Here is a 13,841-nt window from a genome sequence, read left to right as displayed (position 1 = left end):
AAAACACACAAGACAACTTGGACAGAGAGAAAATAACAAAAGATTAGTCCAATCACTCGTAATCTAGAAAACAAACGGACAACCAAGGAAGTGATATACATTATTTGATATATTTGAATTTTAGTAAGAGTATCAAACACCTTTTCTAATCTGTAGGACGATGATTTCTGAACAAACTACCTCCTTTTTTTCTAAATATATATCTTTTGATCACTAAAACAGAATTTCAAGAAAAAGCCTGATGTGATTATTTTTCTTTGTCAGGTCAAAAAAATTGGCTTTGAAGCGAAGAATTAGACTTTTGACATTCTCTGGAAATGGAATCTCACGTCTCAAAGACAAAGCATTTAGCATTCTTTGTACCAGAAGGACAAACTGGGTCGTGACTGCCCTGGTTACTAGTATAATCAAAGTAGAATGTCAATTCACCCATTGCAAGGTTCCGCCACATGTGAGGAGAGCCTCGATCTGGCAGCATGCATGAATGGGAATTGAACCAGTCATATAACATTGCGTAAAGTTACGTAATACTTCCTGTCTAATCTTCCTGTCACTTTTATGTCTATTGCCAGTTCCAGGCTCTCCCTGCATATGGCGGAACCATGCAATAGGTGAATACTACTACAATCCCGGGGACCACTGCCATTACAAGGTGGACACCATGCTCGTGTACAAAAACGCGTAAAAAGGGTAGTTTTTCACGGATGGGCGATGTACGCGTGTACAGTGGAAAGGGTGTCAAAATTGCCAAAATCGGGGGAAAAGGGTATACTTTTACAACAGCTTGGTTGCGTGTAAAGGGTATATAAAGCATTTATTGATGTGTACAGTTAGATATCTTAACCATTACAGTGAAATAAAATGCATGATAGTGATAGATAGCAAATGTGTTGTTAAAGGGCAGTAGGGCCTATATAATTGCTAAGAACATCGTATGCAAAACATTAATGAAGGCTTACTTGAAAAGGGTAAAGGCCCTAATTTCAGACTTGATTTGAAAATACTTGTTTAGGGTGTGGAAAACATGACAAAATACTTGTTTAGGGTATTCTGAGATCGAAGGATAATTACTTGTTTAGGGTCCATTTTGAAAGTCCATACATGAGCATGGTGTCCACCTTGTAATGGCAGTGCCCCGGGACTACAATAAAACACACTTCCTTGACTGTCTGTCCCATGTCTGGAGTCACTCTGTGATACACTGTTGCAGATAATGAGACTTACGTACTTACCTTGCTGAAACCTGTCTGCTCAGTTACAAAAGATGATGCAATCAAAAGAGAGATTGATGGTAGAACAAAAGGATAGATGGATGGTGGATTGGATCAAGGATTAATTAATATAGGATTAAGAGATAGAGGATCAATGAATAATGCATGGCATGAGAAGCAAACATCAGTAAAGGGTTGATTAAACTCATTGCAAACTATGTTGGGCAGGAAAAACCTCCTATGTATCAGTGGCCCCTGAACATGTTTAAATCAAAACCTCCTATGTAACCTGTTGGCAGTTTTGTTTTAAACATGTTCAGGGGTTAAAAGCACATAGGAGGTTTTTCCTGCCCAATGACGATACACCACATGCCCAGGGGGGTACTTCCATGTTGAAGTATACTTGCCACCCAAATGGGTCTGTTTTTCACAATTGAAGAATCATCCAAAGATGACAAAAACGTGGTAGTTTTTTTAAAGAAAATCAGCACACACGTATATTGGCACATAACACATCACACGACACAGTCATTTTAAAGTGTACTCATGTACTATGCCACATATTTGCGTCCGTGTGTTTACAATTGATGAAATATGATTGGATCACCATATCATGTTTATTCATGAGATTATGAATAAAAATGTGATATAGGCTAGCACTCTGCAAATGTTCAGGGTGCGATAGAATTAGAAAGAGCCACCAGTACCTATCAGGGCACCAATAGCACTATAGGACCACACTAAATATCGAGCATCACAGTTCATCACTCAAAGGTCAAAGTCCCCCATTTCTTTGTATCTGACTAACCCATGTTTATAGTTTGCAAAGAGTTTAAAAGAAAAACATTAATTACTGAAAAGCATACACTTTCAAGCAATCAATTACGTCCTCATGAAGATGTAGTTAAAATCATAAAATCATAAAGAAAAATTATACACAGGTCAAATAGGGGTAGGGGTGATAAGAGATGAGTAGAACAGCCAGCTCTCCGAAATGAGGTTGGAATACATAATTGTATGCACACAATTAGCTATTCCATTTAAAATCCACACTGCCCCTGTGGAAGATTTTGGAAATATCTTCCACAGGGGGAGTATGAACTTCAAATGGAATGAGCACATTAGTAGCTCCATTTGTAACTCACCCTCCCTCAGTGGAAGATTCAGGTTGAATCTTTCTCTGAGGGTGTATGAATTTCAAATGGAGCCGCTTAGTGTTCATTCCATTTGAAATTACACTCCCCTGTGGAAGATATTTCCAAAATAAATCCACAGGAAGTGTGGATTTTAAATGGAAGGGCCATTCACCTTTTCTATAACTACTATAAGCATTTGGGTGTGGACACCTGATGTCATCATTTGATGTCATGCCAATGTGCACATAGTTAGCAAACATTGTTACTGCACACTTAACAGCTTTTAAATGTACAGTAATGATGTTCGCTAACGATGTGTGCATTGGTGCGATGTCGAATGTTATTGCACATTTAAAAGCTGTGAAGTGCACAGTAACAATATGTGCATCAGTGTGATGACATCCGCCAAAAGAAAAGGTTTATGGGATTTAACAAAAAAGGTCAATTGGTTTTACACATTCAAAGTTATATTTCTTGGAAATTAAAAAAAACATGTTTTTAAGGGGTATATAAACAGTTAAAACAACAATTAAAGGAGTCAGAGAGCTAGCTGTTGAAGAAAAAGTTGAAAGTTCAAAGCAAGAAGAAAACAATGCATGATAAAGAGAAGGGGAAGGGATCACGATCACATTATTGTTTTAGAAATCAGATCGCATGTAAGAGATAAGTTGCCAAACCATTAACAAATAACAGCAGGGTACCATTCCCTAGTTGATAGAGAACACATAGCAAATTAATGGTAAAGTCATTCAACTTCAGTCAAAACCACCAAACTATTGCTTTAAAACTCAATTATGTGAACTATAACCTGCTGTTTTGTCTTTAATCTACCGATAATCCAAATTGTACTATATAAAAAAGCCCAGTCTTTCCCATTACCACTGACACCAATGTTTGTGCTCATTTCTTACCACTTCTGGAGGTAGCAGCTTTGTTTGCCTTTTAAGGAAATACTGCACACACAAAATTAAGGCTTATACATCAATAGTCACATCACAGAACGGCATTCGCAATGGCCGGCTACATCAAAGTTATTATGGAATACCGCAACTTCAATTTACATGATCGTTTTTGTGTGAATGTTTAAGAGAGACCCCTTTCAAAGTCTGCTCACAGGTGAACAAAATCCTATTTCCGATTGCTGATGAGATGATTTAATTCCCTTAAATGTTATTTTGTACAGGTTTTCAAGACCCGACAAATTTTAAATTGATCAGTTTCAACAATGTTGCACATCGATGCTGTTTTGAATTAGAGAGCACCCAGGGCTTTGTATAAGAAGTGTAACAGAGTCAATGGATCCGAAAGTCAGTAACCATGTTTGTAAATTTTTGTCGCTGTTGCTGCTTGACGTTTACTCCCAATTTCAAGTTCAAAGCAGGCCTATAGAGGCCTTGCATGTGACGTATCATCCTGTAAATATGGCGGACTACTCAAATGCATTCAACAAACGCATGATTGCAATCTATCGTGACAGTTCGTCTCACACACATAACCCTGCACTACGATCAAATAGGTTGATGACAACATTTGATTGAATGGACTGCACTCCGCCATAACTACGGTAAAGGACACCGGCTCAAATCCTTTGTTTGGAGCCAATCGATAATTTCATGCAGGGCCTCTATTGATGCATAACATGGTGTACCAAACTGACCAATTGAAAACTTGACAAGTTTGCACAATGGATATACCTTAAGTTAACCACTATGGTTTGAATTGTCAAATATCCCATACACCCTCCAGTTAGCACAAAACATTCAATCAATCTTGATTTAATTGGGCTATTCCATTTAAAATCCACACTACCCCTGTGAAAGATTTTTGAAATATCTGCCACAGGGGAGTATGAATTAAAATGGAATGAGCATACGCAGCTCCATTTGAATTTCATACACCCTCTGAGAAAGATTCAACCTGAATCTTCCACAGAGGGAGAGTGAGTTTCAAACGGAGCTGTTAATGTGTTCATTCCATTTGAAATTCATACTCCCCCTGTGGAAGATATTTCCAAAATCTTCCACAGGGGTAGTGTGGATTTTAAATGGAATAGCCCACTTGTTCTTTGAAAGCAGGTTGATAAAACCAAATCTCCCACATCACAAGGCAGCATTGTTATGTATTAACTACCTGTTTTAAATTGGGAAGGTATGATTAATGATTGGCTTGTTATTAGTTATTAGCAATAATTTTACCTGTAAGCTGGTGACACTTAGTCTCCTAGCCTCAGCCATCTGTGGTGTTATGTATGGATGGAAAGGACTATCAGGGATGTTGTGATCGTTGAATTTGATTTCAACGTTGTAGTCACCTGGAGAATAGAAGAATCAAGAGGAACTTTAGAATCATAGTCACTGACCCCAAACCTTAATCTTAATGCTCTGCGATAGCCTTCAACATAAAAAAATCCTAGTTTTGAGATATTTTCTCAAAATATTAAGAGCTATCTAAAGAACCACTGAACCAATACTAGGCTTGTTTGTACTCATTTTCTTGCATTTTTCATGCTGATTCCAAATATGGTAATGAAAAATTAAAATTCTGAAATTTTAGACATTTTGAATTTTTTTTAATTTGTCATCTGCAGTCGACACCCACGTGGAGAGAGTTAATGCTAATCTTGAACACATCTCTTGGCTTGGCAGCAAAACAATTTCTCACTTGTTTTACCTTTTTGTATCATTTCTTTCAATGTTCAGCGCTTGTATAATTTCAGTATTAAGACTATATGCAGTCACACATGTATGCATGCCTTTTTTTCCATTTTGGTCTTCGTTGTAAGTTTTGGTTATCCACTGGCACTGTCAGCTCAATTGATATGATTAGCTTTGTTCACATCAATCAAAACTATACATTGAAACTGATATTGCTCTTTAAATATGATACATGTCTATTTACCTGGTTCTGTTGGTGTAAAGGAGACTTGATAAGAACCATCTTTGTTATCTGAAATATTGATAGGTGCCTTGGCAGGTCCGCCAACTGTTATGCCTAGCTTGCCAGGACCGGCTTCCCTTGTCCATACTGTAAATTCAGCTGCAAAACAAAAGAATGCAAAAAGAACAAAATCATCAAATATCTCTCTTTCTATGATTTGTATATTGACTTCCATATCATACATCATCTCAAAGGTATGCCTACTCAGTACAAATAACCATATGGGGATGTGCCGCAAGTCTATTTTCTGGCATTTTGGTATAACAATGGCCCCCTTTACAGTCAATTTGGTATAAAAATTGGTCAAATTGGAATATTGGTATAATATTGGTCCACTTTCGAATTCTAGAAGGCACATCCCAACCAAGAAAAACTGAGTACCCACAAAGAATAGATATCTGAATCTGGTCACTCCATGCACATATTGGCTGTAATTATCCAGCACCCACATGGATAGAGATTCTAAAGCTGCATGACTGCCCACTACAAAGTTGTGGCTCTCTGTACACAAGCCTGACAGCTTAATGTCCCCCTCTGAAGGACAGATCACACTGCCAGTTTGTTTACCAAATCCTAAATGCATCATGGGCACATTATGCTGTGAAATGTGCAGGGTTGTAGCTAAAGAAATTTTAGTGCTGACTGCTGGGTGGTATTTGAGGGAATTGTTCATGAAATTGACAATTTTATTGAAAATTGCCTAAATTTGGCCAAATTCTATGTGACTTTGCAATTTTTGACACTTGAGTGCTGGTGCTAGAGCTTCAATTGTTTATCAGTGGTGGGCTCTAAACCTGAGCCGTCTGCCACCGCCCGCTGTAGCTACATCCATGGAAATGTATGAAATTTCAGTATCCATTTACTTTGAATGCAGGAACAATGTTTATATAACAAAATAAATAAATAAATTTTGGATTTATAAAGCGCCTTTCTCCAGATCTTAGAGGACTCAAAGCGCTGTAATGGTGAATCATCACAATCAGATCGCATCAACTAGGTTGCTGCCGAACGGCGCACACCTATCCGCATTTAGATTGTAACATCCACCAATTATCTATGCAGCTCCCCAAATTCCATTGGGTGAAGGAAGTTTTTTGATAACCAAACAACTAATCACCGATTTTTGCAATACAGGAGGAAACCGGAGATCCCGGAGAAAACCTGCGAGAGCGAGCATGGAATCGGGATAAACCAAGTGCACATGAGTCCTTGGGCCGCGCCGAGGCTTGAACCCGGGACCTCAGTGGTGCAAAGCGAGGGAATTACCGCTGCGCTAACTCGCCCTCCCTGCGCCAGTTGATTCATAGTTGTGTGCCCTTAAGGTGCACTGAGCCTGGATGGGCTCTCTCTCTGTCTCTGCACTCGTGGAAGCTACATGTGCCTGGTTGTGATTATCACATTAGATTAATCCCTAATCCTTTTATTGGCGTGGTGACAGCTTGGATTGAAACCAGTCATCTCTGAAGTCTCTCAGCTGACCTTCCTGACTAAATTGGTGGTCATCTTGAACCCTAAATGTGTGATCTTTCACAAGACTGTGAGCGACCAGTAAGCTTAAAACAGTAAGCTTAAGCCTGCAAGGCTGCATATTAGCTTTTATTCTGGTTCACATACACGAGTGTAAAAACAATCAGCAATGGCCACAACACATCGGGCGCAGAAGCAATGGCCTCTAACAAAGAACGAAACAATAAACTCATTTGAAAGCTGGAAACATAACCTCCAGTATACACTGTCATTAGACCCAAGCTTTTCTCCCTACTTGGTTGAAGGAGCGGTATGGGGCAAAAAGTCAAAAACGTCCCCTCTTCGAGGTCTCACTAACGACGGTGAGGACATACAGGAAGCCCAAAGGAAAACAGCAGTCCAGAAAAATGCTGCATTGAGCTTATGCTTGGACAAATAGCCAACTATTGTCCAATTATCTCACGAAATACAATACTCAAAAACTGCACCAGCCTGAAAACGATATGGCAAGCCATCCGTCTCCATTTTGGCTTCCAAACAACAGGTGGCCACTTCCTAGAGTTCAACAATATTACCCTTGGCCCTGATGAACGGCCAGAGGACTTGTACCAGCGTCTAGTAGCATTCACGAAGACAACCTCATGCGTGAAGGAGGCGGCATCAGTCACCATGACCAAGTCATCGATGAAGATGAGGAGATTACGCCTACACTCGAAAACTTTGTAGTGTTAACGTGGTTGCGTCTTATAAACCCTGATCTGCCCCGATTAGTAAAGCAGCGGTACGGTACAGAGCTAAGATCCCACACCTTGGCTTCTATCAGAGCCGAAATTTCTCAAGCTCTGGATTCGCTCCTGGATGAGCTGAGCTCAAACGATGCTGCTCGCAGCATGCGCACTAGTAGTCAGCGTAGACCGATGCCTAAATTGAAAGCTAAGAAATCATTTGGTAAATCCTGCCCTCTGTGTGAGCAAGCTGGTCGGCATGACCATGCGCATTTCTTAAGCGAGTGCTCGTACCTCCCTGAAAAGGACAGAAAATACCTTGCCCGCGCTCGTCAGCTTAACATCCTTGATGATTGTGACAGCGACTCAGATTTAGCATGCGCCTTTGTTGACCAATCTGACCTTAGTGCGCAGCCCAATGTTCAGACAGCGCTGCGCATTCATGTTGATCAGTCTCCTTATGTAGATGCATTCCACAAGCACCATGCGGTCCGCATCACCATTGACAGTGGATCCACTGGTAATCTCATTCGCGAAAACACTGTCCAACGATTAGGATGCCCCATTCATCAGAGTTTGTAGTCTGCCCGTCAAGCTGATGGGTCATCCCCTCTTAAGGTAGTTGGGGAAACAACCCTCACCTTTACTCGTGACAGACACTCCTTTGTCTTTAAAGGTCTAGTTGTTAGAGACCTTGACGAAGAAATCCTTGCAGGTATTCCCTTCATGAAATGCAATGATGTCGCAATTCGCCCTGCTAAGAACCAAATCATCTTGACAGATGGTACAATTATCACTTATGGCGCCAACAAGAGCCCCAAATCCCAGCACACTGTTCGTCGTGCCCATATACTTCGTGGACCTTCTCAAAACACTACCATATGGCCAGGCTCATACGTTGAGGTAAATCTCCCTGCAGACATCGTTGAATCAGATGCTACTTTTGCCATTGAGCCCGTGTTGATACCCCGCCGGTAGGTTCCTACCGCCCAAACAAGCCTGGCCCAAGCCTGATGTAATCACAAGTATTGCAGGCAGGGTTCAGATTCCCAACAATACTGGTGTGCCACTTGTCATCAGAAAGCATGAACATCTTGGCCAGATACACACTGTTTTTTCACCATCACTAACTTCTAAGCCATCACACACTGCTGCAGCAGCATCAGTCAGTGTCCCAAAGCCCAGTTCACCGGTTAACTACTCAGCTGCTGTTGCCCTTGACCCAGATGGTATACTTGGCACTTGTGAGCAATCCAACTTCCGCAGTCTTCTCGATGAGTACGATGAGGTTTTTGACCCTAGTTTCCCAGGTTACAATGGTGCTGTCGGCCCTTTCAAATCTGTGGTTAATATGGGACCGGTCCAACCCCCCCCCCCACGCAAAGGTCGTCTCCCATTGTATGCACAGGATAAACTCCAAGAGTTGCAATCAAAGTTTGATCAGCTTGAAAAAGCAGGCGCCTTTGCTAGACCTGAAGATGTCGGTGTGTGTGTCGAATACCTTAACCCGTCCTTTCTTGTCAAGAAGCCTAATGGAGGCTTTCGCCTGGTTACTGCATTTGCTGATGTCGGTAGATATAGCAAGCCACAACCCTCTCTAATGCCCAATGTGGACTCAACCTTGCGTTCAATTGCCAAAGGGAAGTATTTGATTGACACTGACTTGACTAGTGCTTTCTACCAAATCCCTTTATCCCATGAGTCCATGAAATACTGTGGTGTTGCAACTCCCTTTCGTGGGTGCGTGTATACACGGTGTGCCATGGGTATGCCAGGTTCTGAAACAGCCCTTGAGGAACTGATGTGTCGTGGTCCTTGGTGACCTCTTAGAGAAAGGTGTCGAGCAAAACTCGCTGATGACTTGTACTGTGGTGGTAATACTGTGGATGAACTTGTTGAGAATTGGCGTCGAGTTTTGCAAGCTTTGTCTGAGGCTGGGTTACGTCTTTCTGCTTCCAAAACAGTCATTTGCCCCCAAAAGACAGTAATTCTGGGTTGGATTTGGTCAAATGGAACCCTTTGTGCTAGCCCCATAGCATCGCCACACTTTCCAGCTGCTCGCCTCCAAGCAAAGTTGGTGGCATGCGGTCCTTCATCGGTGCATACAAGGTTCTGGCCCGTGTCATTCAGAATTGTGCCAGTCTGGTAGCCCCATTAGATGATGCTATTGCAGGGCACCAATCAACTGAAGAGCTTACATGGTCTGATAGTCTGCATACTGCTTTTCACAAGGCTCAAGCAGCACTGTCTTCCGCTAGGGCAGTCACACTTCCCCATCCCAATGATCAGCTTTGGATCATTACTGATGGATCCGTGAAGAAACATAGCATTGGGTCGACATTGTATATTTCCCGGAATGACAAACTCTTCCTCGCCGGGTTCTTCAGTGCTAAATTGCGTGATCGACAGCCAACATGGTTACCCTGCGAAATTGAGGCGCTGTCTATTTCTGCCTCCACCAAGCACTTCAGTCCCTATGTTATTCAGTCCAAACACAAGACATGTATCCTCACTGACAGCAAACCTTGTGTTCAGGCATATGAAAAGCTCTGCCGGGTGAGTTTTCAGCCAGTCCTCGCGATGTCCACATTCCTCTCCACTGTCAGTCGCTTCCAAGCATCTGTTCGTCATCTTGCAGGATCAGCTAGCGCCCCCTCAGACTTTGCTAGTCGTAATGCCCCTGACTGCACTGAGCCCACTTGTCAAATATGCTCCTTTATCAAACGTGAAGAGGAAGCAACTGTCCTTCGTGTTTCAAGCACATGACATTCTGTCCGGAAAGCTAAGCTCCCTTTGCCAGCAAAGCAGCCTGGCATGCTATTCAGCAGGCATGCCCGGATCTGCGAAGAACACATGCTCATCTAGTTCAGGGCACTTTCCTTCAAAGAAAGCTACTTCTGTCAAAGATGTGAAGCGCTATTTGCAGGTTGCATCTATCGCTAGAGATGGCCTACTTGTTGTTCGTCGTGATCAACCATTGTCCCCAACTCGCGATTGTATTGTTGTTCCCAGACAGGTCTTAAATGGTCTTCTCACTGCCCTGCACATCCAACTTGACCATCCCTCCAAACATCAGCTCAGTTTGGTGACCCAGCGTTACTTTTATGCTCTTGATATGGACAAGGCTATTGATCAAGTGACATCAACTTGTCACCAGTGTGCTTCTCTGTCCAATGCCCCTAAGACATTGATCGAGCAGTCCTCAAGTGACCCTCCCGATGCAGTTGGCATTTCTTTTGCAGCTGATATCCTGAAGCGTAGCCGCCAGCTAGTCCTTGTGCTGCGCGAAACCTCAACGCCCTACACAGCTTCTTGCATTGTCGAGAATGAACAACATGGCACGCTATGCGTGATGCCCTGATTCAATTGTGCATTGAACTTCGCCCACTTGATGGCCCCCTGCAGTCATTCGTACTGACCCAGCACCAGGGTTTGTTCGACTCGCCAATGACAAACTTCTCACACGTTACCATCTATCGGTTGAGATCGGTCGATTAAAAATAATAACAAGAATCCTGTTGCTGAGAAAGCCATTCGTGAGCTTGAAGATGAGTTGCTCAGACAAGATTCTACAGGTGGTCCGGCTACAGCATTATCACTTGCCATTGCTACTGCAGCCCTTAATACTCGCATCAGATCCCGAGGTCTTTCAGCCCGTGAGATGTGGTTTCAGCGAGACCAGTTTACCAATGAGCAGGTTCCTTTCACTGATTGTCAAATGATTCAGGCCCAGCATGCCTTGCGAAAAGCCAACCACCCACACAGTGCTCATTCAAAGGCCCCATTAGCCTCTGCCTCCCCAGCAGCAGAGTTGGAGGTTGGTGATCTTGTCTACCTCTACTCAGATCGCAAGAAATCTCATGCTAGAGATCGCTACTTAGTCACTACTATCGAAGGCCCATGGTGCAACATCCGCAAATTTGTGGGTTCTCAGCTTCGAATACTTCTTATCGTATCAAGAAATCTGAGTGCTTTAAGGTCCAGTATTATCCTGACCTGGATTCTCGTCCCTTTCCCAAGTCGTCTCCACCCACCGAGGATTCCGAGTTTGTTGAAGTGGTCCCTGAATGTACTCCTCCAGAGCCTCCTTTCATACCTGGCGAGTTGTCCACACCTGCTACTTGTGACCCCCTGCCCAGGAATGCTAATCACTCGCACCCCAGTTCTGAGTCAGATCCTCGCGATCCCTTGCGCGATAGCGGTCATAGCTCCAGCAATACCTCCGGTTTGGTTGCACAGTCTAATCCATGTACCGGTAACAGCAGTGAGGTTAGTGAAAGTATCCCCCAAGCTAGTATGGTTGGCCCTGAGATCATACCACTATTGCTCACACAAAGGCGTTCCGCGCGCCCTCACAAACTTCCTGAGCACCTGAAAGACTATGTGTTAAACTAAATGGACAAGTCACTGTGTACTATGACATTAATCCATCATCGGTGTCCTCCTATATGGTCACTTCATTGAACTTTGAACTGATTTACGTATGTCATTTGGAATTCTAAAAGAAAACTCTGGAACTGACGTTTACTTCTTTGAACTTTGAACCATTTTACATTCATGTTGAATGTCAGTTTGTCATTGCAGACAAAAAGACTCTTGAACTGTTGATGTTATTGACTGTTGGCACATTGCCTATTTTGAGTGTTCTAACCAGCAGTGTCTTCATTCACATAAGCTGTTAGATTGGTTTCTGCAAGTCAGTTGTTAGTAGTAGTTGTTTAGTAGTGTTATCCTCACTTCCTTGTGAGGAAAGTGATCTTTTTTTTTAAAAAAAAAACAAAAAGAGAGAAAGAGGTAGTTACGCCAGTTGATTCATAGTTGTGTGCCCTTAAGGTGCACTGAGCCTGGATGGGCTCTCTCTCTCTGTCTCTGCACTCGTGGAAGCTACATGTGCCTGGTTGTGATTATCACATTAGATTAATCCCTAATCCTTTTATTGGCGCTGCTATACAGAATATAACATATCATTCTAGATTAATACTGACTAACTGATTCTGAAATATAATACAAATTGTATGCTGAACAGTTTAACTAATTGTGTGCTGAAAAATTTTGTTCAAAACTACTTACATGGAACACCAACTTCTCCTCTCTCCAACCCTGGGCCACCAGCGTGTACTTTATGTGTTCCTCCTTCACCACGTGGACCTACTGTAAACTGAAATGGGCTACCTGTAACGTACACAGACAAGAAACAAAATTTATTTATATTAGTTGTAATATATATAATCTAATTCACTATAACAAGTATACTTTACAAGTGACTAACTTTGGAATTTAGAGTGCTCAAACCCATTACAGGTGAGCTATAGAAACAAATTCAAAGTATAGACCTATGTAGTCATTATATTCAAATTGGCAGTTGGTGCCAGGCTTTTGCAACCTTGGTTTCAGGATTTTTTCTTTTTTTTTTAAAGATAAGACACAACATAATATATTCTTTATCAAGTGCCAGGTTTACCTCTAATTTGGGTTGCCAGTCTGCTGATGAAAGTCGAAGTGTCGACTGAAATTCCAGGTATGCAAATTTGTGTGTTGTGATCAAAGGTTTAAACCATTACATTATGTTTCTCAAGTTATTTTATTTGTGTCACATAAGAGAATGTGTCAATTGATAAGTCATCGATATAACAAAAGGTCTTTCTCTTCAAATCTATTACTTGGTAATATGCACCTATCCTCTCTTTCAGGTCCCAGTGACCTCATTGAAAGACTCTTCCCTCACTTTACCCTACCAAAATTGAGGTGTCAGAAGAATGCTTATAATATTTTTCTTATTTCATCCTTTCAAATTCTAAACTATCATGTAGAATATGTTGCCTTGATATGGTATATACAAAAGGTGGTACCAAGGTGGTATACAACCCCACCTGATTCAAAGTAACCCTACAAAAATTGAGCCATTTTACAACAACAGCTGTATTGGCAATGACACAAAAATATAACAATGATGCCATAATGATGTGACGATAAAAACTGCATTACATGACTTACCTGGTACATGAATGCTCCTATTTTTCACGCTAATAGTGTGAACACCTGGCATTGTTGGTACAAATCGGACTACATATTTGCAGTGAGCCACATCTGCTATTTCTGCATCTTCTGTTTTACCCCTAGGATTAGTGACTTGTGCTGTCATGTCCAGGGGATCAGTTCCTGAAAGGGAGGAAATGAAAAAGAAAAACATTTTACAAAAGCTACCCCAATAGACTTTCTTTTTATAAATCTTAATTAAGTCCTCTCTAGCTACAGTACCATTATTTTAATTAGACATACCATACAAGTATTTACACATGAAAATAATAAACCTTGCTTCAAATAAGACATCTTTGTATCATCCTCCTCTATATAAGTGTGTTTCT

The 13,841-nt window shown here is 41.7% G+C and overlaps 1 protein-coding gene across 1 annotated transcript in view; it reads right to left on the bottom strand.

The window, feature by feature from the left end:
* LOC140148320 (filamin-A-like) overlaps nt 1-13,841 on the bottom strand; it is a 204,290-nt gene that overhangs the window by 16,584 nt on the left and 173,865 nt on the right. Inside the window, 5 exon segments of the mRNA XM_072170228.1 lie at nt 1,233-1,247; nt 4,543-4,658; nt 5,246-5,383; nt 12,547-12,648; nt 13,471-13,635. Of these exon segments, the coding sequence (XP_072026329.1) occupies nt 1,233-1,247; nt 4,543-4,658; nt 5,246-5,383; nt 12,547-12,648; nt 13,471-13,635 (536 nt within the window).

This window comes from Amphiura filiformis, chromosome 3 (assembly GCF_039555335.1).
Source record: "Amphiura filiformis chromosome 3, Afil_fr2py, whole genome shotgun sequence".
NCBI lineage: Eukaryota > Metazoa > Echinodermata > Ophiuroidea > Amphilepidida > Amphiuridae > Amphiura > Amphiura filiformis.
This window is presented reverse-complemented; position numbering and strand designations above follow the sequence as displayed.